Source organism: Vulpes vulpes, chromosome 8, assembly GCF_048418805.1.
Source record: "Vulpes vulpes isolate BD-2025 chromosome 8, VulVul3, whole genome shotgun sequence".
Lineage (NCBI taxonomy): Eukaryota > Metazoa > Chordata > Mammalia > Carnivora > Canidae > Vulpes > Vulpes vulpes.
This window is the reverse complement of record NC_132787.1, coordinates 96,329,979-96,354,482: the sequence shown is the minus strand read 5'-3', so window position 1 is coordinate 96,354,482 and position 24,504 is coordinate 96,329,979. Positions and strand designations below refer to the sequence as shown.

Here is a 24,504-nt window from a genome sequence, read left to right as displayed (position 1 = left end):
CAGCTGGGCAGGGGCCAGGGGGCCCTGAAAAGGGCTTGGACTATTGCCGTCTTGTCTGCATCCAGCATGAGGACTCAAGCTTTGGGGCAGCCCCCAGAGCTCGTGGAGGAGAGGGAGGTTCCAGACAGTTGCCCCGACGTGAATATGGGACTCAGAAGGGTGCACGCTCCCCGGTGAGCCCCAGTGCGCAGCCTGGCCAGGGCATGAGCTAGCATCGGGACTTTCCAGCAGAACTGCAGTTCCTGGCTTCCTGAGAGGAACAATGCTGGAAGGAAGGGGACCCTTGCCACAGATGGCACGTCCTGTCTATGGAGCTCATAGTGGCTTCAAAACAAAGAAGGCCGCCTCAAATTCCGCCCCTCGGCTCACTTTGTGTGGTGAACTTTCAGCTGTAGGCTCCGTCTCAGAAGAGCCCAACTGTTTGTCCTTGGGAGCCAAGACCCCAATTCAAGCTTGGTTACGAGGCCCAAAGCCAAGTGGTGGGAGGAGGCCAGCGTTGGTCCACAACCTGGTCCTGCTTGGGGCCTCCCCGGCTCCTGGGGACCCATTCCTGGTTCCCCAGTGACTGTCAGATGCAGAGCCATCTGCGCAGGACCTCTGGGGTCCAGGCACAAAGCAGCCTCTCAGAACCTGAGCTCCAGCAGGGGTGCGGAGGCCAGGACAGGTGTGTGTGCGGATGGATGGCTTTACCTGGAAGGGCTGTCTGATGTCAGAGCTTAAAGACCCGGAGATCAGTCCAAGCCTAGGCCAGTCGCCACTATGAGGAGATGGCACATCTGGAGAAGGGAAGTGTTCTCTTTCCAGACTGTTATCCAAGGGTCCTGGCTGGCCAGTTACTGACCCAGTGATCCCTGTGGGGCCTGGGCCTCTAGCCCCTCTGCCTCAGTTTACATAGTGGAATCCTCCCTTTGGCTTCAACTCCTCCTAGAAAGCTACTGCTTTCTAGCCTGGGAGCCTGGGTAGAGCCGTGGAAGACCTGAGGGTCCTTCAAGGGCAGTTCCTCTTGCTGAGCCCACTGGTAACAGGATACTGTCTCCCCACCCCCCTCCCCGCCCCCAGTATTTCCCATCAGCCCAGGCGCGGAAAAAACACCATTAACAAATGCTGGAATGAGTCACAGAAATGAACTTTATTGGATCACTGGGCGTCATCAATTCACCAGTAGGTCACAGACCCGTGGTGGAGAACCAACCACAGATTGAGCATCATCATCTGGGGACGTGCACATCCTCACTCAAGTGTCTAGGTGGTGCCAGGCCTCCAGGGAGGCCAGCCTGCTGCGGATGAACCCCCACCAGGATGGCAGGTTCCGTCCGTGACCCCTTCCAGGCCTGCAGGCTGAGCCCCCATCACAGTTGGCGAGAGGTGGTGGTGGGTGGGGAGCTGGCATAGGAGGGAGAACAGGGGGCAGCCCTCACCTGGGCAACGACTGCCTCTGAGGCCTCCTGGGCTCGGGGCATGAAGGCCTGGCAGTGAAAGGGAAGCGGAGTGGCAGGCACTAGGAGCCCTGGAGCCTGTGCAGAGCCCTGGGGAGAGAGGCCTTGGAGCCTGGGTAAGGCAGCAGAGAAGACATTCAGCTCTCAGACCTCACAATTGCCTATTTCCTGCCACTCTGGCCTAGGCTGGGGGAGGGCAGCCTTCTCAGACCAGACAGCTGACCGACGGGGGCGCCAGGGTGCATGAGACACAGGACAGAGCAGAGGGAGGGCTCCCACAGCCCCACAGGCCCAGGCCCAGGCCCAGGGCAGCAGCAGGGGTGCCAGAGACTGATGGCGGCGAACAATCAGCTTGGTCGGGGCGCCCCATCAGGAAAGCATCTGGGGTCCTGGTTCCAGACCCTCTCCCATGTCTTTGTCAAGAAGAGGCCAAGGGACAACAGTGGTTGTAGTTCATTAAAAACTGTGTTTCATTAAAAACTAGTTCTGAACACAAAGGATATATTTAAAAAGATATTCTTTGCTCCATTAAACATCATTCACTGAGAATTTCCTAAGCACCGAGTGCCGGGGCTTGGGGGTCCAGGGGAAGGCTAAGGCACGGGCCCTGCTCTGGCACAGGGCTCCTTCTCCCTAGAAAGGCGGTCCCCGCTACTGAAAGGCCGGAGAGTGTGTGCAGATCTGGGAGCCTGGCAAGGCCTGGCAGCGACCACCGAGGGACAAAGTGATCGAAGCCGCAGCTGAGAGCATCCCAGGCCCACTGTGGGTAGGAGGGACCCCCAGCTGCAGGCCCAGCAGAGTTCTGCTCTGCTCAGAGCTGCAGTGGTGGACACTGGCCGTATGGCCAGAGCCCCATGGTGGCCATGGTCTGGCCAGGCATTCCCCGGGCAAGGAGGAGGGAGGAAGACCAGGGGCTTGTCAGGCCGCCCCCACCCCAGAAAGGCAGGCCTGGGCCTCATGTCTCCCTCAGGTTGGATGCAAGGGAAAGTGTACCCTGCTTAGCACCTGATTACCAGAAGCAGCTCAGGGACGCCCCACCCGACCAGGCTCTCCTAAGCACCACATCTGTCCTTGGGGCATCTGTCCTTGGGGACCCTCTCAGAGCCCACAGGGCCCCAGGAGCCACACTGCTCAGGGACGCCACCCTTCCTCCCAGGTTGGGCACATCCTCCCTACTGTGCGGTGGGCACGATGGACACACCCTCCCTGCCCCGAGTAGGGCCTCCCTGGGTCCCTCCTGTCTCGTTTCATCCTGCGGGCTGAGCTCCTGGTTAGCAAAGCACCTCACACGCTCTCCCTTCCACATCCAGGTGGCTGAGACAATTTGGACTCCAGTTCTAACGGTGACCTCTCTCTGTGCCCTGCAGGGTACTGTGACCTTGCAGGCCCAAAAATAAAACCAGAAACAAAACAAGGTGGTACAGGGGGTCCTCTGACCTGGGCACCTGCCCCTGCCTTGGGAATTGAGGCCCTGGTCCTGCAGGGCAGAGTACCCACCTCGCCATATACCCCTCTGGGGAGAGGCTCTGCTAGCCCAGGGCCAGTACAGGGGTGGGAGGGTCAGAAGAGGCTGGGGGCAGCCTGGCCAGGTGCATCATGGTCCCGGATATACTGTAGGATGTCCATTTCGTCCATGGCTTGAATCTGCTGCTGCTGCTTCTGCTGTCCCGCCAAAGCCTCAGGCAGGCCTGCTTTGGGGGGCACAGCTGGCTTTCTGGGTAGTGCTGGCTTGGCTGCCACTGGCGGTTTGGGCTTAGGCTGGGGCTTGGGTGTGGGCTCAGACCCCAGGTTCAGAATCTGGTCCAAGTCCTCTTCAACTCTAGGGAACCAGAAGGGGAAGTTCTGAATATAACCTCCCGCAAAGGGAGCAAGGCCCCGAGGCAATGACACCCCACTACAGGCCTCAACCTGGCCTTGGCCCCAGCCTGCCCCCAGGGAGGGACAGGGGTAGGCTACTCCTTCCCCGCAGCCCCACAGCACAGGGGGAGCAGAGGCCGCCCCTCAGCAGCCTCTGGAGAGCTGCTTTTCAGGTGGCCCCTCTCTAGACGATGGCCCTTTACGGGATTTATCCTTCAACCTCTCAAGGAACGAGAATAACAGCTGCCAGATACAGACCTGCTCTGTGCCCAGCACTTCACACACGCTATCTTGTTTTATCTGCAAGCCCTTTCGGGGTACGACTGAGCTCTACCCTACAGATATGGATGCTCAAGCCCCAGGAGGCCGAGCTACCCTACCCGCCTAAGGTGACAGTGTGTGACAGTGTCTGAGTCGGGACCAGGGCGTCTGACTTCAGAAGCTGAGCCATCATCTAGACCAAGTTCAGCCTGAGAAGGACTAAGTGAGGGGATCTGATCACTGTGGGGTGAGGCTGCCTTCCATGTACCCACTGTGGGCCGCCCGGGTGCTAGACAGAAAGCCCACCGAGGGCAGGAGCCACCATGGCCCTGGACCTGACAGCCCATTGCTGGGTGGGACTACAGCCCACAGGAGCGTGACGGTCACACGGGACTTGCCCCAGGTACTGGACGGCAGTTAAGGAAAGCAGGCTACAACCTGGCTCTGCCCTCTTTGCCAGAGGGGAGTACTCGCTGCCAGTTCCTGGTGGAAGAACTCAATTTCTGGAAACCAGAGGCACAAGGCAAGACCCTTTTGATCTATCCCACCAGCTTCCCACTCGAGCAACATCCTGCTCAATATCTAGTGTGTCAGGCATTTCCACATCATTAACTCACTGCATAGCCACAAGATGCTGTCTGGTAGTAGGTATTAGCCCCATTTTACAGATATGGAAACTGAGGTACAGAGACATGAAGGGCTTTGCCTGGGGCCCATGGCCAGCTCGTGAAGGACTAGGACTTGGCCCGGGGGTGGCTGGGTCTCTCAGGTGCATCTGCCTTCCTGGGACATCAATGCAACAAAGCCCTTTCAGGTGGGGCTTCTCCAAGGTCGAGGATCCCTCTTTATGCTGAGGCCACAGATCCCCTGAGGCCCTTCAGGTGACACCTGCTGAACCTGTGGTCTCTGGGGACCTGACCCAGACACGTTCTTGCCTCCTGAGGGAGGAGCTTGGGGCTCTGTGATAAGCTCTATACACCTGCGTCCTCAGGGACCGTCCCCCCGCCGCTGCTCCCGGGGTCAGGCTTCACGACACTTGCTGTCCACTCCTCTGTCCCTCGACAGATGGCAGTCCCATGTGGGACATGGTGATTCTAAGAACTGCAAGGTAAGTGACCACTGACAGGGCCCTTCTCCTCCCTGGGTCTTAGATTCCCCATCGGCGAGGGGTCAGATGAGGTCATTTCACGGATGTTCTAGCTTCCATGAGATGCTAAGGAAGAATGGCCTGACCGGTGCTCTCATGCTCTCCACTCAGCCAGGCAGAGGGCGGACGGACGCTGTCCTGGCCTCATGCTCCCAGGGGCACAGCAGCCTCCATCCTGCCCTCTGGGAGAAGCTGTACACTGGCCAGCCTGCTCTAGAACCAGGAGACAGCAGGAGACCCTGGGTTGGGGGGGTGGGGGCAGGAGTCTGGCAACACTATCCTGGGGGCTTTCACGGAGTCACATGGAAAATACCCTTTGAAATCCAAGGGCCAATGTATGAATTCCTGAAAGAGGATTCGTGGCCCTTTACATGCTTCCTACACCAGCCACCAGCAGAGACAGCTAGAAAGGTGCTGCCCACACATGGGCCGAGGTGCTTAGGCAGCTCAGTAGACCTCATTCGGCCATGCCAGGGACAGAGGAGGGAGGGCACAGGTGCTGGAAGCAGAAGACCCCGGTGTCCTCCTCTGTGGGATGGTAACAGCGGCATTAGCCAGCAGGACTGCAGAGCCACCGGGTGTCCAGAAACCCAGCGCTGTGCACGGAGCACGGTCCCATTTCTCTCCTGCGACTCCTTCATCAGTGGCCTCAGGTCCACCTCATCACTCTGCTTCCTTGGTCCTTGGTCTCCCCATCTGTAAACGGGATCCAGCTCAGACATCAGCAGGGCTAGGGAGAGGTCTGTTTGAGCGTGGAGTGCCCAGCACAACCCTCCCCTGGAGTGGTGCCTGCCGAGCACCAGTTGCCAGAGGAGCTCTGGGTCACCCTCCTGCAGTGAGTGGGGCACAGACCCTCATGGGAGAACTCACAGCCTCTGTGGATGGCAGCGATGTGAGCCTACAGCATTTTTCCAGCCCAGGCTGAGAGGGTCCAGCCCAAGCCAGGCCTTCAAAGACAGGCAGCTATCTTGGGTTTGCAGCAGTCTCAAGAAGTGTAACCTAGGACAGGCTGCTCCTGGCAACCTCGGCTCAGCTGTGCCCTGGCTCCCCACAAGCAGCAGCTTCTCCCTGAACTCCCTGGGGGCAGGTGCTGGCTCTTCCTCACCCTCCACTGGAACTAGAGCCCAGGAAAAGCTCAGAAGGACCGAATTATCCTCACACGGGACCCTTCGGTAAATAAAGCAGCAGCTAAACGCTTGTTTCAGAGTCCAGGATTTACACTGCTTGGGAAATCACTGTTTGGAACTCATCAGAAGCTGCTCTGAGGTGGCAGGTGGGGCAGTCACACTCGGGTTGGGGGGGCCTCAGGGGCACCCCTTTCCATGTGCTCCCAGGCTGCCTGAGTCATGGCTGGAATTAGGACCCACTAACTCGAGGTCTAACCCTCCCTCTGTTCCAGGTCCTGCCAGTGCAAGGTCAACCACTGAGAGGCTGCGGGGCACTCGGAGGACCCTGGTGCCCCTCCCCTTCCCCAGGCCCCTGCAGAGGACAGGCCACACCTGCAGGCCTCCCACTGGCGTGGCTGCACAGCAAGAGGAGACTGAGGCATATCGGACTCCACCACCTGCCGCTTCGGGCTAGCTGATGGCCATGAAGGCATGAATGGTGACAGCATCAGTGAATGAAATGAGTATCAGGAAGGTTTTTTTTTTTTTTTTTTTTTTTTATCATAAGGAACCCCGATCACTGCCTGGATAGTCACAGAGCCAGCACAAAGGAGAGTAAGACATGGCTCCTGCTCTCAAAATGTGAATTCTTTATCACCAATGTGTGGCAGAGTGAAGACAGGGCTGCAGACACCTGGCCCCTAAGGGAGGGATTCCCAGAGTGCTCTGTGGGATGCCAAGGGGCACGACCAAGGGAAGGGTCCCAGAGACCAACAGGGACGTGGAATGCTACACTCAATTTCCCACTCGTGCCCTCAGAGTCCTGCTTAACACTGGCACTGCCCCAGCCACCGGCCACGGAACCCCTTTGAAGGCAGAACTGGAGCTCTGCAGAACGTGGGTTGGGAAGTGCCAGTGTCATGGATTTAGAATGAACTGTGCCAGGAAAGTCCCAGTAGGATGGCTTCCCTGGAATATTAAAAAAGAAAACCATAGCTGGGGGCATCACAATGCCAGATTTCAGGTTGTGCTACAAAGCTGTGGTCATCAAGACAGTGTGGTACTGGCACAAAAACAGACACATAGATCAATGGAACAGAATAGAGAATCCAGAAGTGGACCCTGAACTTTATGGCCAACTAATATTTGACAAAGGAGGAAAGACTATCCACTGGAAGAAAGACAGTCTCTTCAATAAATGGTGCTGGGAAAACTGGACATCCACATGCAGAAGAATGAAACTAGACCACTCTCTTTCACCATACACAAAGATAAACTCAAAATGGATGAGAGATCTAAATGTGAGACAAGATTCCATCAAAATCCTAGAGGAGAGCACAGGCAACACCCTTTCTGAACTCGGCCACAGTAACTTCTTGCAAGATACATCCATGAAGGCAAGAGAAACAAAAGCAAAAATGAACTATTGGGACTTCATCAAGATAAGAAGCTTTTGCACAGCAAAAGAAACAGTCAACAAAACTAAAAGACAACCTACAGAATGGGAGAAGATATTTGCAAATGACATATCAGATAAAGGGCTAGTTTCCAAGATCTATAAAGAACTTATTAAACTCAACACCAAAGAAACAAACAATCCAATCATGAAATGGGCAAAAGACATGAACAGAAATCTCACAGAGGAAGACACAGACATGGCCAACAAGCACATGAGAAAATGCTCCGCATCACTGGGCATCAGGGAAATACAAATCAAAACCACAAGGAGATACCACCTCACACCAGTGAGAATGGGGAAAATTAACAAGGCAGGAAACCACAAATGTTGGAGAGGATGAGGAGAAAAGGGAACCCTCTTACACTGTTGGTGGGAATGTGAACTGGTGCAGCCACTCTGGAAAACTGTGTGGAGGTTCCTCAAAGAGTTAAAAATAGACCTGCCCTACGACCCAGCAATTGCACTGCTGGGGATTTACCCCAAAGATACAGATGCAGTGAAACCCCGGGACTCCTGCATCCCGATGTTTCTAGCAGCAATGTCCACAATAGACAAACTGTGGAAGGAGCCTCGGTGTCCATCGACAGATGAATGGATAAAGAAGATGTGGTCTCCATATACACTGGAATATTCCTCAGCCATTAGAAACGACAAATACCCGCCATTTGCTTCGACCTGGATGGAACTGGAGGGTATTATGCTGAGTGAAGTAAGTCAATCGGAGAAGGACAAACATTATATGGTCTCATTCATTTGGGGAATATAAAAAATAGTGAAAGGGAATAAAGGGGAAAGGAGAAAAAATGAGTGGGAAATATCAGAAAGGGAGACAGAACATGAGAGACTCCTAACTCTGGGAAACGAACTAGGGGTGGTAGAAAGGGAGGTGGGTGGGGGGTGGGGGTGACTGGGTGATGGGCACTGAGGGGGGCACTTGATGGGATGAGCACTGGGTGTTATTCTATATGTTGGCAAATTGAACAATAAAAAATAAATTTATATATATAAAAAAAGGATGGCCTCCCTGGGGCATGCTGGAGCCTGGAGATGGCAGTCTCCCCAGGCAGGGTGCACTTAGCACGGCCCTGCCACCCTCCCCAGGGCTGACTCTACTATATCTGCTTCCCTGTGCCTCAGTTTCTCCTCCTAAAGATAAAACCCCACTCCCTACCCAGCTTCTCCCAGCCTGCCATGGCTGTCAGGGGTGAGGACACAGGATGACAGAGAACAGATGCCAGGGACCATGGGGAGATGTAAAGACAAGACACCTTCGCTGGGACGCAGGCGTGGCGGGCACTCACAGGGCTGCTTAACAGCCCGAGGCCACTAACGAGGGTGCAGATGACAGCCTCTCGGGACCACATGCCCCATATAACTGTTCCTGGAAAGAGACCGCTCAGCTTCCTGTAGACCTCTGAGCATAGCCGCGTTCTGGGGGGCGTGCATGACGCAAAAGAGACGTGTGATGGCAAGCACACCGAGAATGCAGCGGCAAATGCAGAAGCCCAGGGAGCGTGGCCAGCCCAGGGCCAGAGGCCAATCTCCCAGCGTCTCCTCCTCTAAGTGCTCAGAGGCCTGGAAGGATTGGGGGGGACGGGACACAGGTGGGTAGATTGGGTTCCAATTGTGGCTCTGTCCCTTGGGAGCTGTGGCCTTGGACCATCTACCTTTCCCACACTCTGTTCTCTAAAGCAGAGAAAATTGCGCCTAGGCGGCAGGCTGCTGTGAGGATGGAATCAGGCCACGTGTAGGGTCTAGCACACTGACCACGGCAAGCAGTCTGACGTAGGAGCAAGCACTTGTGCACATGTCGTTGATCCAGACCAGGCCTCGGTCTCCCCACTAAAACCTGCTGCGGGGACCCTGCAGGGACTGGCCGCGGTCCAGCACATGTGTGTCCTGCTCCCTCTGGGAGGGTTGCCTGCTACCAAGAATCCATTTCACTTGTTTCCCAAACCTGTTTATGCCAGTGATCCTTGCTCTTGGAATCACATAATTTAACCATTCTTCACATCAACTACTAAAGTGTATGTGAAAAGGAAAAGACTTATATTCATTAAGTTCTTTCTGGAATTTGCTAAGCTGCCCTGGACCGCTGACTACCCCCACCCCTGAACCAATCCCCGCCACTGCCTCCTGGTTGGTGCCCACCCACAGGCTCCTGCCTCTGATGGGCCGAGACTGCCTCCCTTGGGGGCTGAAGCTGATGAGACGCTCCCATGCTGGGACGGGTCCCTGGCTCTGTCCAGGCTACTCTCGGAGCTTGTGGAGCACTGCCGGGGACAGGTGGTACCTGAACAGCTCCGGGTGGGACGTGGGCCCTCCACTCTTGTTGGCGGTAGGCAGTAGTAAGGGGTCACCCAAAGGGACGGCCCCGCCGAGATCAGGATCTTCAAACAACTTCAGGGCTGTGGAGGAGGCAGGAACAGAGTGTTCAGAGGAAGTCCGGGCTGTTCTCAGCTGCAGGGGGTACATGGCAGAGACAGCCTGGCCCAGCCTCCTGGCCCAGCCAGGAAACAGTGAGCAAGGGACAAGACACAGCACAGAAGAACCAGAAGAACAGAAAGAAAGGAAGGGACAGGAACTCAAAGGCTACCCTGTAATTGTCAGGATGTATCCTCAGAGCCCTGAGGCCCGGACTGTGTCTTTCTCATCAATGAGTTCCCAGGCTCAACACAGAGCCTGGCCCTCAGTGGCTGGTCACCAAGTGCTGGATGGATCCATGGGTGACATCATTTGTCCATCCTGAAGGAGGAGCCGGGTGGGGTGAGCAAATGTCAGACCTAGGATAAGCATCAAGTCCCAAGGCCGTTTGGTTTTCCCCTTTCCAACTCTGCACAGGACCCTCCAGAGGACTCTTTACAGGTCACACAAAATCCCTCATTACAATCCGAATTGTGGAGTCACAGCACACCTGGGGTGGTTGCATCCAGCTCCCAGGCAGTGCCCACATCTGGCCACTGGAATGACAAAGATGCTTTTGCACCACTCACAATCCACACTTCTCAAGCGACTAAGGTGCCACCTTCTCTTCCATGGGATGATTAAAATAAACATCCAGCCCTGGAATGTTCCAGGCTATGGGGACACAAAGTGCAAGACTAGATTTCCCCAGAAGAAAAATCTCCATAGGCTGAGTATGTATCAGGTCAAAATAGGACAAGGGGAAGATTTCCATCATGCTCACGTGTGGCAGGTCTGAAGCCACTTACAGACACTGGCTGGGTCACTGAACGGACACCAAGAGTGAAGGGAACACTTGGAGGCTCTACTTACGGTCCTTCAGGGGCACGTCCTCTGCAGGGCGCTGGGCGGAGAGCTTCGTGCGGGGGCCAAAGAGCCCCTCATCAGGGTCCACCTCCTCATCAAAAATGGTGAGTCGGGGTGAGGGCTTAGGCTTCACAGCCACTTCGGGGCGTTTCTTGGGCTTCTTAGAGCTACAGAATCACAGACACAGCTCAAGGTTAGGACTTTTCTCGAGAGCACTGATGGCCAGTGCACATGGCCTGGTCAGAGCCACACAGGCTAGGTGAGCTTTAGCTTGTGTCAAGAAGGAACTTTCTGGCACCCTGACAGTGGAGGTGTGAGGCCCTGCTACTGCAAGTGGCTGAGCCCTGTGCCCCAGGAACCACTGCCGTCAGGATATGAGGGAGGAGCAGGTGAAAGTCTGAATGAACCAAAGGACTGTCGCACAGCTCCCAGCTCTGAAGGGCCACCCAGGACTCAGGCCTGCCTGCATGGTCACAGGGCAGGGAAGCTGCTTTCCTTCTGGAGGCTGTGGGGGCTGATGCCTCCTGCTGCTCCCAGAGGCCAGGCTCAGAGTCAATCCATAGCCACTGGAAGGGGGGCTGGACACAGTCTGAGGCTGCGGACAGGTGGTACCGGGGAACAGCAGAAAGCAGCCTTGGTAAATGCTCCCCTGTGTCCCTGCCCCCTGAGAAGTGGAACCTCTGTCGATCTAGCAAACACTTCAGTCCCACTGAGCAAACCCCACCTCCTTCAGGACACCCCCTTGGCTACTCGGAGCCCCACTGGCTCTGTCACCCCCACTAAGATCCCTTTATGTCTCATTCACCCACTGGCCAAGGTCCTGCCTTGGACTAGATGCTGCTTCGGGAAACTGGGAGAGGGCACAAGGGAAGCTTCTGGGCCACGGGACGGCTTCGTTTCCCGACCCGGGTGGTGGTTAAACAGACTGCATGTAAGCACTTGTGGAATTGAGCCCTGAAGGTCTGCAGCCACACTGCTGATAAATAAATACACAAACTTGGTTTAACTTTAACACGGTGATCCAATCCCTGCTCTTGATGCCCAACTTAGCCATTATAAGGTTCCCGCAAATAGTGAAAATCCGCTTTTTACTGGAAACAAGCCGTCTGCCTGGCAGGCAGCTCCACTGGACAGAGGTCACCGTCTGGGCTCACGTTGGCAACAGTGTGCGGCAAGACTGCACTGAGAAGCTGGCCCTGCCCTCAGCAGTGGCCAGCTCAACCGGCGGCAGATGGACAAAGCAGCAGGGTGACCCTGGGTGCCAGAGGGCAGGGTGCTCCGAGGAGATTGTTCCCACAGTCTGGGGACAGACTTCCGGTACAATCTCGGGCTCCCGCTGACATGCAAGAAGCTACGGAAGCTGGAAATGCACCTGCTGGACGGTCACACCTCCAGGATGGAGCACACCTAGGCACTCTGGCCGAGGCCCGCTCATGGTCCTGTGCTCATGGTCCTGTGTCCCAGGAGCAGGAAACACATCCAGGATGGGGGGAGGACAACAGGTTCAGGGATGCACGTTTTGAGGATGAGATGGAGAGCAGAGACTCAGTGGCAGGGCGGTGCCAGCAAGCCCCAAATGCCCCTGTCCCTGCTTTCTCTATCCTGGGCACAAGCCAGACAGGCTCATGTCATAGACCACAGGGACATGCCTCTGCTTTGGCATCACCCCCCAGGCCCTGCTTGTGGTGCTGGGCAAGGTGGAAGGAGCCTGGCCTGCTCCCTCCTCACAGTAAGTGCTTTCCAGAAACTTCAGCCATGCCACCTCACATGCCTTGAAGGGCCAGGGTGGCCTGCTCTGACAGGGACACCTATGTTTTGTTTCACTGGTCAGGCATGTTGGTTTTAACGGCCCCTGGGAAATGGATACCAAAGACAGGCCGGGCCCCTCGAGGCAGGCCAGCCCGAGATGGCTCCAGCCGAGACCTACTGAGTCAGAACCGCAGGGCCAGCCCAGGAAGCTGTGGTGGAGTCTCCGTGGAATCTGATGATCAATGGGCTCTGCCCCACTGCTTCCCTCAATCACCCAACGGCCACCCCTCCCCTGGCCCTTCCCGGCCCCTGCCCAGGGCTGCAGTCCCCAGGGAGGGCTGGGCTGAGGCCTTCCCTCTGCAGCACTGCCCGCAGGTCCACCCTGTTCAGAAACTAGCAGGTCCCCGAACATTTCTTAGGAAAGCAAACTCGAATCCTATATGGAGCACACGGGTCCCCGGGGGTAGGGGGGTGAGAGGCTTCCCATGAACCAGAATTTGGAGGAAACACAGAAAGGAGATAAGCGTCTGAAGAGCAAAGGAAGGGAGAGAGAACAAACACGACGAGTTATGTCTGGAGAAGCTTTGCAGAGATGTCAGTGATCTCCCTTCTTACACCTACTCTGGTTCTGAGAACGCAAATGAGGCCTGACTTTCCTGCTATGTGACTTCTCCTCTCAGATTGGATGAATGTTCTTGTTTTTCTCCCTGCAGCCATTTCTGATCCTTCCTTGTCTTGAACTGAAATCAGGTGAACCTATGGCACGTGTGAAGACAGGCAGTTGCCAGCTCCGCTCCTCCAAAGCCCGCAGTCCCGTCAGCTGGTCTCCTCACCCACCCTCGGCCACTCTGTAAGCAGCTCCTGCCTTCCCCCCCAGTGCCCCGTATGACCCAGCACTCTCGAAGCACCTTCCACGTGCAAGATCCTGGTGAGACCTGCCACGGTCCCCAGAAGCTCACAGCTGAGAGTCAGACACGCAGAGACCCATCATGACCACACAGAGCAACGGTCCCGGGATACGCAGAGCACAGAGGAAGGATCCAACCCAGCCCAAGGGCTCCTGGAGGAGGCAAGGCGATGGAGGCATGGACTCGGCACTGGAGGCGGGCCCTTTGTCTGTGGGGGTCTGCCGAGAGCATGGCTCGAGCATGACCAGGAATCAGGTCCCCACGGCAGCTCGGCTCATGGTCCACAGAGAAACGATCAGGGCCTGGCCTGTGGGAGCACCGCAGTGTGACGGGGAGACGAGGACAGAGAGAATGGGAGAATGTGCTCCTAGAAAGGTGAAAGTGCTCCTAGAAAATCTGGACTGGGAAGTGATCAGTGGGCAGAAGGGGCGTGCCTAGAATGATGCCAGATTTCTGGCCTTGGGGACAGGGTCAGGCATGTCATGTGCGAGGTGAGTCTGCAAGCCCAGTTTCTTCCCTTCATCCACAGACTGCATGAGCGCGGCCTCCAGGCTGCACACACGGGTTATGGCCCTGGAGCGCCTCCCCCATCCCTGCTCTGCTCCTGCCCCACCAGCATCCACCCAGCTGTCTGCAGGATGCACCGCCTAGCTCTGCTGTGTCCGTCTGCCAGCCCACCCTCAGCACCAGCAAGATAAAAGATGCCTCTCCTCTCCCTTCACTGATTAGACTCTTGTCACCAAGGCTGGGGTAATGGGGCAGCTGGGCACTGAAGAGAGCTGTGCCATGGACAACAGAACTGCTCCTGCCTTCCTGGTGAGCACGCAGGAGGTCACCTGAACTTGTGCAGGCTCTGGCACAGCACAGGTGGCAGGAGATGGGTGGGGGGCTCCCTGGATGGGTGCCGGCGAGTGGAAGCAAGTTCCTGTAGCACGCAGGTGTGTGCATGGACAGACGTCAGCTTTCCTGCTTTGTGTGCCTGATGGCAGACAGATGTCCAGCCCAGGCCGCATTCTGCAGGCGGGTGTGGAGCAAACGTGAGGGAGGCAGCAGATGCCAAGGCTGACAGCTCTGACAGAGGCAGCCCTGCTCATGTGGCTCAGGCAGTTCTGGTGACAGTGACAGACACATGACAGCAGCCTCCCCTCCAGCCACCCAGGGGGCCTGTGTCCGTGTTCCCAGATGCACCTGCCTCCCATCCCCAGCAGACCACCGATGGGCACCAGCTGCCCAGGACCCTCATCACTTGAGTTACAGGAGCATCTCCTGGACCAAACAGAAGGCGGTCGATCCTTCTGAAGCCAAGAGTCAGTGACAACATGACTTACCTTCAAAGCCAGGGTGATGCTTCACCAAACACAGAAGTCAACCTCCTTTCCAGTCATATAATTTTCCTGCTTTTACACAAGGTGGTTTTCATTTTTAAATGTTAAATTCAGTTTCTTTTTCATTTAGAGAAAATTCTCAGAGTACCCGTAAATGAACTTTTGTGAAGCTTATTCCGGGACAACGTTATCTGTAGCAGCACCAGGCCTTGGGGCTTCCACGATGACCCAACAGTGTGGTACAGGTCACTGAGGAGAGGCAGTCACCCGTGAGCCGGGCTAGCCTCCCCCGACAGGAGCTTCGGGGAAGTGCTGGGTGGGGGCTGAGCAGAGTCGGGGAAGTGATGCTCTAAGGCACAGAACGGTCCTATAAAATGCCAAGGTGGGAAGAGCTTGGCTCATGCAGAGTGGCCAAGAACTGGGCAGCAGGCACATGGGGGAGGAGAGGAGTCTGAGAGGAAGTTGGGGCCACAGGCCAAAGGGCCTGGGGCAGATTCTGGCCTTTCTGTTCCCGGGGAGGAGCACTGGAGGGTCATTCATGTCTGACCTCAGGCCAGTCATTTCACTTCTCTGGGTCTGTCTCCTTAGCTCTTAAATGGGAGCAAGGAATGCTCTGGAAGCTGCGACATGGAGCCCACATGCAGGCTGGCACAGGGCACAGCAGGAAACAGTGATCACACAGCTAGGTTCACATGTTTCAGCCCCAAAGACTTGATTCTGGGCCCTAAAACATAAACGAGGCCTGGCAAACACCCACCATTTGCTATAGCCCTAGGGTCACACTCAAGGATCTTTCTCAACAGCCAGAGCCTGGCTTCCCAGCCACGGAGCCCCACCTGAGGGCTGACCAGAACCTCGTGACCCCCCACCCTTCTCAGCTGGGCTGTGTTGACATTTCTTCTTGTCTAGCTGGGGCCAAACCCTGCCCCTGCCCCAGCACGGCTCCTGCATCATCACGGAACCAGGCTGGTCTGGCTGCAAGGGCACGTCCCCCCACTGCTGGTCACACCCAAAACGGCCCCGAGAGATCGAACATACTAATGGGCAACGGTCCCGATGGTCAGGACTTGATCAATAACTGCCAGCAACCCTCTTTACCCCTGTCTCCCTCTTCATAGGACCAGCTAAAGAAAGCCAAATATGCTCCCCCAACCAAGTGCACAGCGTGCAGGACGCCCCACTGCCAGTCAGCAGCCTCCCTTGCCAACCACCTCTAGTCGGGGCACACCTGAGCCTTCTCGTTCCCATGAGGAATCGTTCCTACTCCCAGCCTGCCTTTGAGTCTCTGCTAAATGCAGGTCTGCGGGCCGACCCCTGCTTTGCCATGGCCAGCTCTGAATCAAGGCCTTTGCCTGTTCTCACCGGGGCAGCCTTGGTTTATTCCCACATCCCTGAGGACACTCCAAATGCTCAGATGACCAGTGGGACCTGGAAGTCCCTGACTGAGAAAACCCATCAGCTCCATCACCCAGCATAGAGACTGCATGGACGAGGGCTGGGAAGCTGGCACCCTGGCACAGCTCCTGCCAGGAGCCCCATGGTACGTGAGTGTATGATCCCTCGAAGGTTCCTGATTAATAACCAGGAAGACTCTGGATTTTTCCCTCAAGTCCTTCAGTTTAAGGACTATGTCATTCTAATGCTGTTACTTGCGGGTCCCCTGAGGCAGGCCTGACCTCCCAAGTTTCTATGGAGTCAAGTGACCATTCAATCCCATCAAGGACAGCTAATCAAGCCTGCTGCTCTGAACCATGTTCAGGACCACGTTCTGGACCAAGGCTACCGGGAGGCACCCTTGCCACCTGGAAGCAGCAAGTCTGACAGGCTGTACTGGGTGCTGGTATTTGCATAACAGAACAGGAAATGGGAAGGCTGCCTTTAGTTCAAACAGCCAAGGGCTTCTTCAGAGCAAAGCTAATCCGAAATGGTCTGGTCGTAACATTACCCAAAGGAAATTTCCTGTACTACATCTCACTTCATCCTTCTACCCCTGGGGCTAGACTTGATCTTTCATTTCTAAAAGGAGAAACTGAAGTGCTAAAAAGTTCAATGACCTGGCCAGTCTCTCTGGCTGGTAAGAGGCAGAACTGGGATTTGAACCTGGGACGGCCTGCCTACGCCTAATTCGGCTCTAGGCCGACCACACATTCAGCTTTCCCAGGGCTCTCAGACCTTGCTCTAGGGGCCTGGACCTCTCAAGGGAGAGGTGAGCTGAGGCCGAGGCGGCAGAGATCCAGGCTCTACTCCTGTCCCAACCAGGCCAATTCTCCCTCATTTGGCTTCAAACATACTGGGGCTCTGTAGGAGATTTCTCTTGAGCTGAAATTTCTGCAAATGAATTAAAGAAGTGGAAAGCACTGTCACACCATTCATTCAGGTCAGACGCTGTGCGCTGACACGGACGGGGAAATACGGTCAGCAGAGCACGTAATGCTGCCCTAATGGGGGGTGTGGCTGTGATCAGAGGGGCAGCTCCAGGGTGCAGCCGGCGGTGCCATCATGGTGCCCCCTGCATTCCTCATTGATTTTGGTCTCAGGCCAGGCCAGTCCAGGCCAAAGCTGAGTGGTATCTGCAGAGATATAGGGCAAGGCCCGCCAGTGCTGGCTCACAGCTCAGCTGTGACCAGCCAGGACCGAGGGTAGCAGGAAGAGCCCTGAGCACCCCCCAAGCCCCCCGAAACCCCTGTGGGGTAGCAGAGCCGTGGCCAGTGGACCTGCTGCTCCTGCCTCATCCAAAGCTTTCATCAGCTTTGGTTTCTAGGGCTCCTCAAATGCAAATTTCCCTAAATACGTGAATCACCTAAAGAACTCCTTGAAGCCTAAGTCTAAGAGGACTTCTCGCAAGCTCCAGGGTGGTGCTGGATTCCCAGCAGGGCTGGCTATCCTAGGCAGGGGTCAGAACATCAAAGACATCCCAAGCCAGTGAGGTGGCCACGAAGCGACTCCTGCACATCTCACCAGGCGGGGCTGAGGCCACCTGCACAGCCCCTCCATGGCCCACCCTAGGGGACCTCTTGCTCCCAAATCTCAGAAATCATAGTTTTGTGAGGTGTTGGAAGTGGCAACTAACCTTACTGTGGTCACTACTTCTCAATATATACACACATTAACTCATCACATTGTATACCTGAAGCTCACACAATGTTATACGCCGATTCGTTCTCCATAAAACCAGGGCAAAAAGAAATACATCTCCAAGTGGAGCAAATCTGGGGGTACCTGGCAGTGTGCTGAGAGGTTTCCAAAATCACAGAGTCATCCCAGAGCAGTGATTTTATCCAAATATAAGGAGTAAGACATTTTTATACTACAACACATAGGAAACTTTGCGAAGATAAAGCAAAATATGTATACACAACTATGACAAAATACAGGATTCGCACTCCAAAAAAAAAGGGTCTAGCCTCCTGACTTGAGGCCATCCCTGTGAGCAGAGAGAGGGAGGCCCAGCCCAGCTGTAAGGGAAGCCACATTCATGGAGGGACCAGCCTGCCCCTCAGGGAGCTGAGGGTCCTCTGGCACCTGGGGCTGGAGAGGGGCTCCCTGGGCACTGGGGGAACAGGTGGGGGGCAGCGACCTTGCCTGGTGGGCAGGGTTTGCAAAAGCAGAGATGCCTTCCCAGAAGAGAGGGGTTAAGTCCCTAAAAGAATCCTTTCCTGGAGTTGCACAACCAAGGCCCCCAGGGAAGAAGTTCCAGGACCTTGCTCCAGGGCAGTTATCTGGGAGGAAAAGCTCCATACACGATAAAGCTCCTCACTGTCTGTAACAGAAAACACCACGATGCCCCCAGGCAGGCACCTGGCAATACCACTCACAGCACACCGACTGGACCCAACAGACCCAACGGACCAGCACAGAGTTAAGAACGGAGAAGTCAGTCTATTTACTGATCTAGAAAGACCTAGCATAGAAGCTGAAAATAAGCAAACTTTGGAATGGAGTACTCGACACAATCCTTTTTGTATGAAAAACGGATATCCAGAGATGCCTGGGTGGCTTAGCAGTTGAGCATCCGATTTTGGCTCAGGGCATGATCCCGGGGTCCCGGGATCAAGTCCCACATTGGGCTCCCCATGGGAGCCTGCTTCTCCCTCTGCCCTTCTGTCTCATGAATAAATAAATAAAACATTAAAAAAAATGTGTATCCAAAACCATATACCTTCACGGCAAAAGGCCTTTTCACTGCGTCGTTAATTTTTCTGTTCCAGTCCTATGTTACTCAAGTTACAATTAAAGATGTTCCTAACAGGGTATTTCCGGCAGAAGGCAGAGCTATTATGGTAGAACTTCGTCTTTCTCAGACGTGTGAAGTCTCTAAAATAGTGAAACACGGGAACTGTGTACGACGCGCAAGGGGACCGTGAGAGGACAGAGAGAAGCGCTGCGCATGTGGTTACCGGGTGGCCGGGACAGGGACGCTCCTGCAGACAGGAGGGCAGCAGGGCCAGGACCGGCCGCCTGAGAGCTCTCTCCCTCTCAAAGCACTTGGTACTGGTGTAGCAACTCGTCTTTTCCCTAATCAGAACCAGGTTTAGGAGACAAAGAAAAGCCAGGCCAGTCCTCGCACAGGGCTTTGTGCTGGCCACCCCCTCCTCCGCCCCCAGCAGCCCTGCGGTGGAGCAACAGCGCCCCGCTTGGTCCACGGCAGGAAGGACCGGACGCCTATCACCTGGAAAATGTGGCTGCTCCAGAAAGCCAGGCCCAGATGGGTGCTGGGGGGGGGGGGGGGTACACATCTGGGAGAGTGGGGTGCTGCATCTGCAGGGGGACTTGAAGGCACCAGAGCGGGACATATGCATGCAAGGCCTAAGTCTCCTGCAAGAACCAGAATGCTCCCCACTAACAGGCAGGTGGACAGCCTGCTCAAGAGTCAACAGGTCACGGTGGTGGGGGGCGGCAGGGGGGTCGGTGCGCTGCCACACACAGGGCTCAGCCAAGTCCCTGCTCAACTGTCCTCAACTTTCCCATCTGTGAAAGGGGTATAATCCTAGGGCCTCGCCCACCTCCCACACTGCAGAGTAACTGGAATCGGGGGACAGTGGCAGGGGACGCCATCGCATCATGACTCCGCCATTGGTGGCTGCATGAATTTGGATGAGATATTTGTCTCCAGACTTCGGCTTCCACACACACGATGAGCCTGATGCCACTGCTGGCTTTCTAGAGCACCATTTCCCACACCAGATCCACATAGGTCCTGAGAGCAATGTGTCATGACCTCTTAAAAAAAAAGGGCAGAAATAGAAATGTCTATTTACATGAATGGGAATTGGTTCCTGGCATTTAATAAGCTCTCAAAAAGCCTTAGTTGTTTTTATCCCTAAGATAATAACATAACTGCCCAGTGCCACACCAGTCGTTAAAGGAGAAACTAGAAAGTCTGAAGCCTCTGGGATCCCTCTGAGGTGCTATGCTTTCCCAGGATCCAGGAATGAGGTCCCTGGAGTGCAGAGCTGGTGACGGTGCTGGGGGGCAGGTGGTCCCAGACAGCTGACGCATCCCACGAAAATCTGCTACTAGAAATAAGTAGGAAATTCAAGCCGGCCCTTGCCAACCCCAAAGAGCATTTTCCTACCCAAAAAAGGAGCCGATTTGCTAAGCATGACCCTCAGCCAAAGGCTGGCGTAAACCCTTGAAGTCCTTCTCAGTTTGGCTTTCCATGTGGTTACTCAGAACAACAGAGAACATGAGTTCAAACAAAGCCTTATCCTGACCCAAATAAAGCCCAAGAAGGGCCTGCAGGTCATCCAAGGCTGATAAGAGTGGCTACGACTGGCTTCTCCCCATGTAACCTCACAGCCTCTCCCACTGGGCTGCTGACCCCTGTTCAGGTCAGGGTGGCTGTTGAGGGCCGGGTAGGGGGGCGAGGACACCTGACTCCTGGGTACCAGGGTGCTGCACGATTTCTGGCTCTGGTCCCACGTCTCCTGGAGCACCAGATCTTCCCTGAGTGTAAATCTTTGTCCCCTCTAGGATAATCACAGGGTGGCCCTGCTGCCACACCTCCTGCGTGTCCCCAGCCTCACATCCCCTCCCCCACCACCACCGTAGGAGAGAAAGGCTGGTGGATGGCCGGTAGAGCCTTCTAGACTGTGATTCTCATGCCCTTTATGGTGAACTTGTCCCTCCCTGACTTCTGGAACAGGACTTGCGAGACTGCCCTCCCCTCATCTGTTGACTGAACTTCGATCTCTCATCAGGGCAGATGGGATGTCACCCCAGGTCTGCGGTCTGATTCTGCCGAGGTGGCGGGGCAGCAAGCTGCTGCCATGAGAGGAGTGAAGCGCTAGCATATCTGTTAACTCAGTGTCCACAGAGCCCTACAGAGAGGTGCTATCATTCCCCTATTCCTTGCAGAGAACTAAAGACAAGGGGTAAGTTGCCAGGGCCACATGGCTGGCAAATGGCAGACCCAAGATGAAGCCCAAGCAGTGAGGTACCAGAGTCCAGGACCCTGAACTAGATCTGAATCCCAGGACCAGTATTTACCAGCTGTCTGACCTTGGGCAGGGCCCTTGGCCTCTGCAGGCTTCGGTCTCTTTCACCTGTAAAGTGAGATAACGGCATCTCCTTGCAGGCAGGGTGTCAGTGAGACGCGGTAGGTGAAGTGCAAAGTACAAAGCTCCCCCCAGCACAAAACAGTCATGCAGCAGGGGCTCAGGAGCAGCACACTGATGCCGTAAGGCTGCTGGAGGGCCAGGAAAGGAGAAGGCCGCAGGATGTGGAGTCAGGACACCGAGGGGCCACCGAGACCACACCTGCTTACCTCTTCTCCAGCCAGTGTACCTGTGTGCGCACACCTGTGTGCACGTGTGTACAGGTAAAGGCGACACCTCTGACCAGCCAGGGGACCCCAGGCCTCACTCTATTGTCTTCATCACACACAGCTGGCATCTTACAGGTTATCAGTCCCTTCCACCTGTGTGATTTACGGGCCTTACGACTGCCTTGTGGGGAGGCAGGGCCCAGGTAAGCACCCCTGCTTTAAGAACAGTGAAACAGGGCCCACGGAGCTCCGATCGTATGCCGTGAGTCCCAGGCTGCCGGTGATGAGCGGGGGTGGGGGGTGGGGGGCAGCTCTGCCGGGACTCAGTGCAGAGCTGGGGACCAGGAGCATGCCCTGTGGCCAGGGAGGAGAAGGCAATGCCTGAGCCCAGCCCGAGCACACCAGGCCACATGGAGTGATGACCCAGGGAGACGGGTTTTCTCAGACTTCCAGGATGGAGGGAGAGAGGAGCCGTCACCAGAGAGCCTGGAGCAAGCCAGAGGAGGCTCTATCCAGAGACCTACCGCATGATGCCCAGAGGGTCCAGTGCCTCTTCCTCTTCCTCCTCAGATTCTCCTGCATCCTCACCCTTCAGGTCTGGGATAGGCAGATCCTCACCCTCCGCTCGGTCCTGCTGCTCGAAGAAGTCAAAAGCCTCCGCGTCATCCTGGGCCTGGTTGTGTGCATCCAGGACGGAGACATCTCTGCTGGAGAGATCCGCAGCCCCTGGAGATCTGGTGCCTGCGGAAGGACATGGAAATGAGCATCTGACAGCCACGGCCAGGGGAGAAGGGGGCGATGCACCACACCCCAGCTCCTGTGCCAGGACCTGTGCTAGGGGCTTCCTACCATGTCCTGGGACAAGTGTGGTGGGTCTGGGTAGACAAGGGGCAGCCGGGGCTCCAAGCCTAGAGCCTGCAGCAAAGCCTCAGTGGAGTGCTTATAGGTAGGAGCCTTGGAACAAGTTGGCACCACCCCAATAACAGAGCCTATGGCCCCAGGCTAAGGGTAGGAAACGCCAGCCAGTGTACATTGTCAGGGAGCTCTGGCAATCACACAGGAAGGCCCACTCCAAGGGTCTGGGCACTTAGACCATGAACCCAATGGATACATAGTGACCTCATGGAAGATTCCAGAACAAGCTGTAATGGCTCCATTACAAACTGGCTTACATCAGCACTTCTCAAAGCATGGCCCACAGACGGATGTTCATGATGCGGTAAGCACAGAAAGGGAGAGCAGGCATCTGGAAACTTCCATAGCAGCTTGGCGTTGTCACGACATCCAGGCATGTGATTTTGTATTTGTGAAAATATCTGTCTGTGACAGATTGGGAATACAAATCTAGTCCTTCCCCACGGATGGATTGAGAAACACGGGTTTGGACTACTTGTTCATCTCTATCCAGATAGTTACCCAGTGTAGATCTTTGAAAACAGTTCCTTAAAAAAGAAAATACCACGCTTAGATAGAGAACCTACCAGATGCCTGGCATAGAGAAAATTAATATGTACACCAGAGTAATACGTGTGACCGCGTTACATAAAACTCAGCAGTAATGATTACGTTGCCTCATGTTGCGCTTTGTTATTTTATTAGGACAAATGTGAAAAAACCATTCGAAATCTCATGAAACTTCAAGTTCACCTAAGAGACATCGTGTAAAAATCATCTCAGAGGGGCGGATTCACTGAACTATTGTAAAAATCCACGTGAGGGATCCTGTTTGCACCTTCACTTTACAGATTAAGAAACGGAGGTGCAGAAAGGCTAGGAGAGTTAGACCATCTTATCCCGCTTCTCTGTAACCCAGGGGCCAGGAGATCTGGAGTTTCTTCCTGTTATGGGTCAGCTGGAGCCCCCACATCACAGGCAACACAGCCCACTGGGAAGCAAGCAGGTCGTGACCTCGCCACCAACGACCCGGGGCCGGCAGGCACCTATGAGAGGATGGAAACAGAGAGAAGAACCTGTTGCCTTACCCAGCCCCAGCCTTCTGTGCATTTACCGCCTTTGCTTTCTTTATCCCTCACCCTTAAACATTTTTTTTGGCTTATTTGCTGTTAATTGTCTTCTGAAAGACTCCCCTCTGTCTTGTGGAGCTTAGAGACCACAGTCATCGGGAGGAAGAGCTAAACAGAACAGTCCAGAGAAGAGAGAGTTGGGGGGCAGGGAGAGGCCAGCACCTGCCTCGGGGCCTCCTCCCCTGCCCAGAGGCACAGAAGCATCTCGTGTGCCTCGGGGCACCTGTGTGAGCCCGGCCAGCGCCAGGGGGTGCTGGGTTGGGGGGTTAAGTGTTAGCCAGCCTTCTAGAGCACTACTGCCCGGCAGGCTCTGTTGTAGGCACTTCACATGTGAGAGCTCCCTGACTTCTCACGCCACCTGGCAGCCAGGCATCCTCCCCTCTGAGAGCTGAAGAAACTGGAAGGGGGACCAGGTGACTGTGGACACGGCCTGAAAGGGTTTGAGGTCCCCATTACTGGGCCAGCGTGGGGGGAGCCTCTGGCGGCCATACCCACCAACATCGCTGGGCCAGGTCCCCAGGCCGAGCGGGGCGTGTGTGCGTGTGTGCGTGTGTGCGTGTGTGTAGGGGTTGGGAGGGCTCTGGGGATGGCCGGGAGGGGCATGGGTGGGGTCAGGCTACAGAGGAGGCCCCGTGGGAGCCCTCAGTCCTCGAGGGCCGGGTGCCAGTCTCCTCCTGCCCATCGCCCCGGCCCACCTGCCTCAACAGGCTGGCGGAAGCTTCCCGGCTGCAGGCAGAGGCTGCGGCACCACTCGCCCCAGCCAGGGGAGCGAGGCCTCGTTCTGGGCCAGCGGAGACCTCGGGGGTTCGGGACGGAGCCTCAGGTACCTAGAAACTCTAGCAGCTCGGGGCTTCCTGCCAACTCGGCGTCCTTGGAGACACAGCGCAGAATCTCATTGAACACGGCTCTTCTTTCCCGGATGTCGGACTCCCCAACGAACAGGACCTTCTTGGGGAGCGGGGGGAGGCTGGCCGTGGGATGACGGCTGCTCAGCTTCTGGTAGAACTCCTCGATCTCACTGTACTTTCTGGAGACCTGGAATGAGAGGAGCACGTGCCTCCTACCCTCTCCTCGCCCCGCTCCGACAGCTACTTGGAGTCCGCAGGGACAGTTGCCACACGACGGGCACCTGGGGCGTGCCTCGCTCTCTGACCCCCGGCCACCCCCCTGCCTCAGGCTCCATTCCCAACACCCCC

The 24,504-nt window shown here is 55.7% G+C and overlaps 1 protein-coding gene across 1 annotated transcript in view; it reads right to left on the bottom strand.

The window, feature by feature from the left end:
- Positions 1-1,110: 1,110 nt before the first annotated feature.
- The window catches only part of HS1BP3 (HCLS1 binding protein 3), a 31,654-nt gene continuing 8,260 nt past the window's right edge, over positions 1,111-24,504 (bottom strand). Inside the window, exons 3-7 of the mRNA XM_026014929.2 lie at positions 24,136-24,343; positions 21,809-22,025; positions 10,543-10,703; positions 9,560-9,674; positions 1,111-3,255 (exon numbers count right to left, since the gene is read on the bottom strand). Coding sequence (XP_025870714.1) covers positions 2,997-3,255; positions 9,560-9,674; positions 10,543-10,703; positions 21,809-22,025; positions 24,136-24,343 — 960 coding nt within the window. The 3' untranslated portion in view covers positions 1,111-2,996. The remainder of the gene's footprint in view (positions 3,256-9,559; positions 9,675-10,542; positions 10,704-21,808; positions 22,026-24,135; positions 24,344-24,504) is intronic.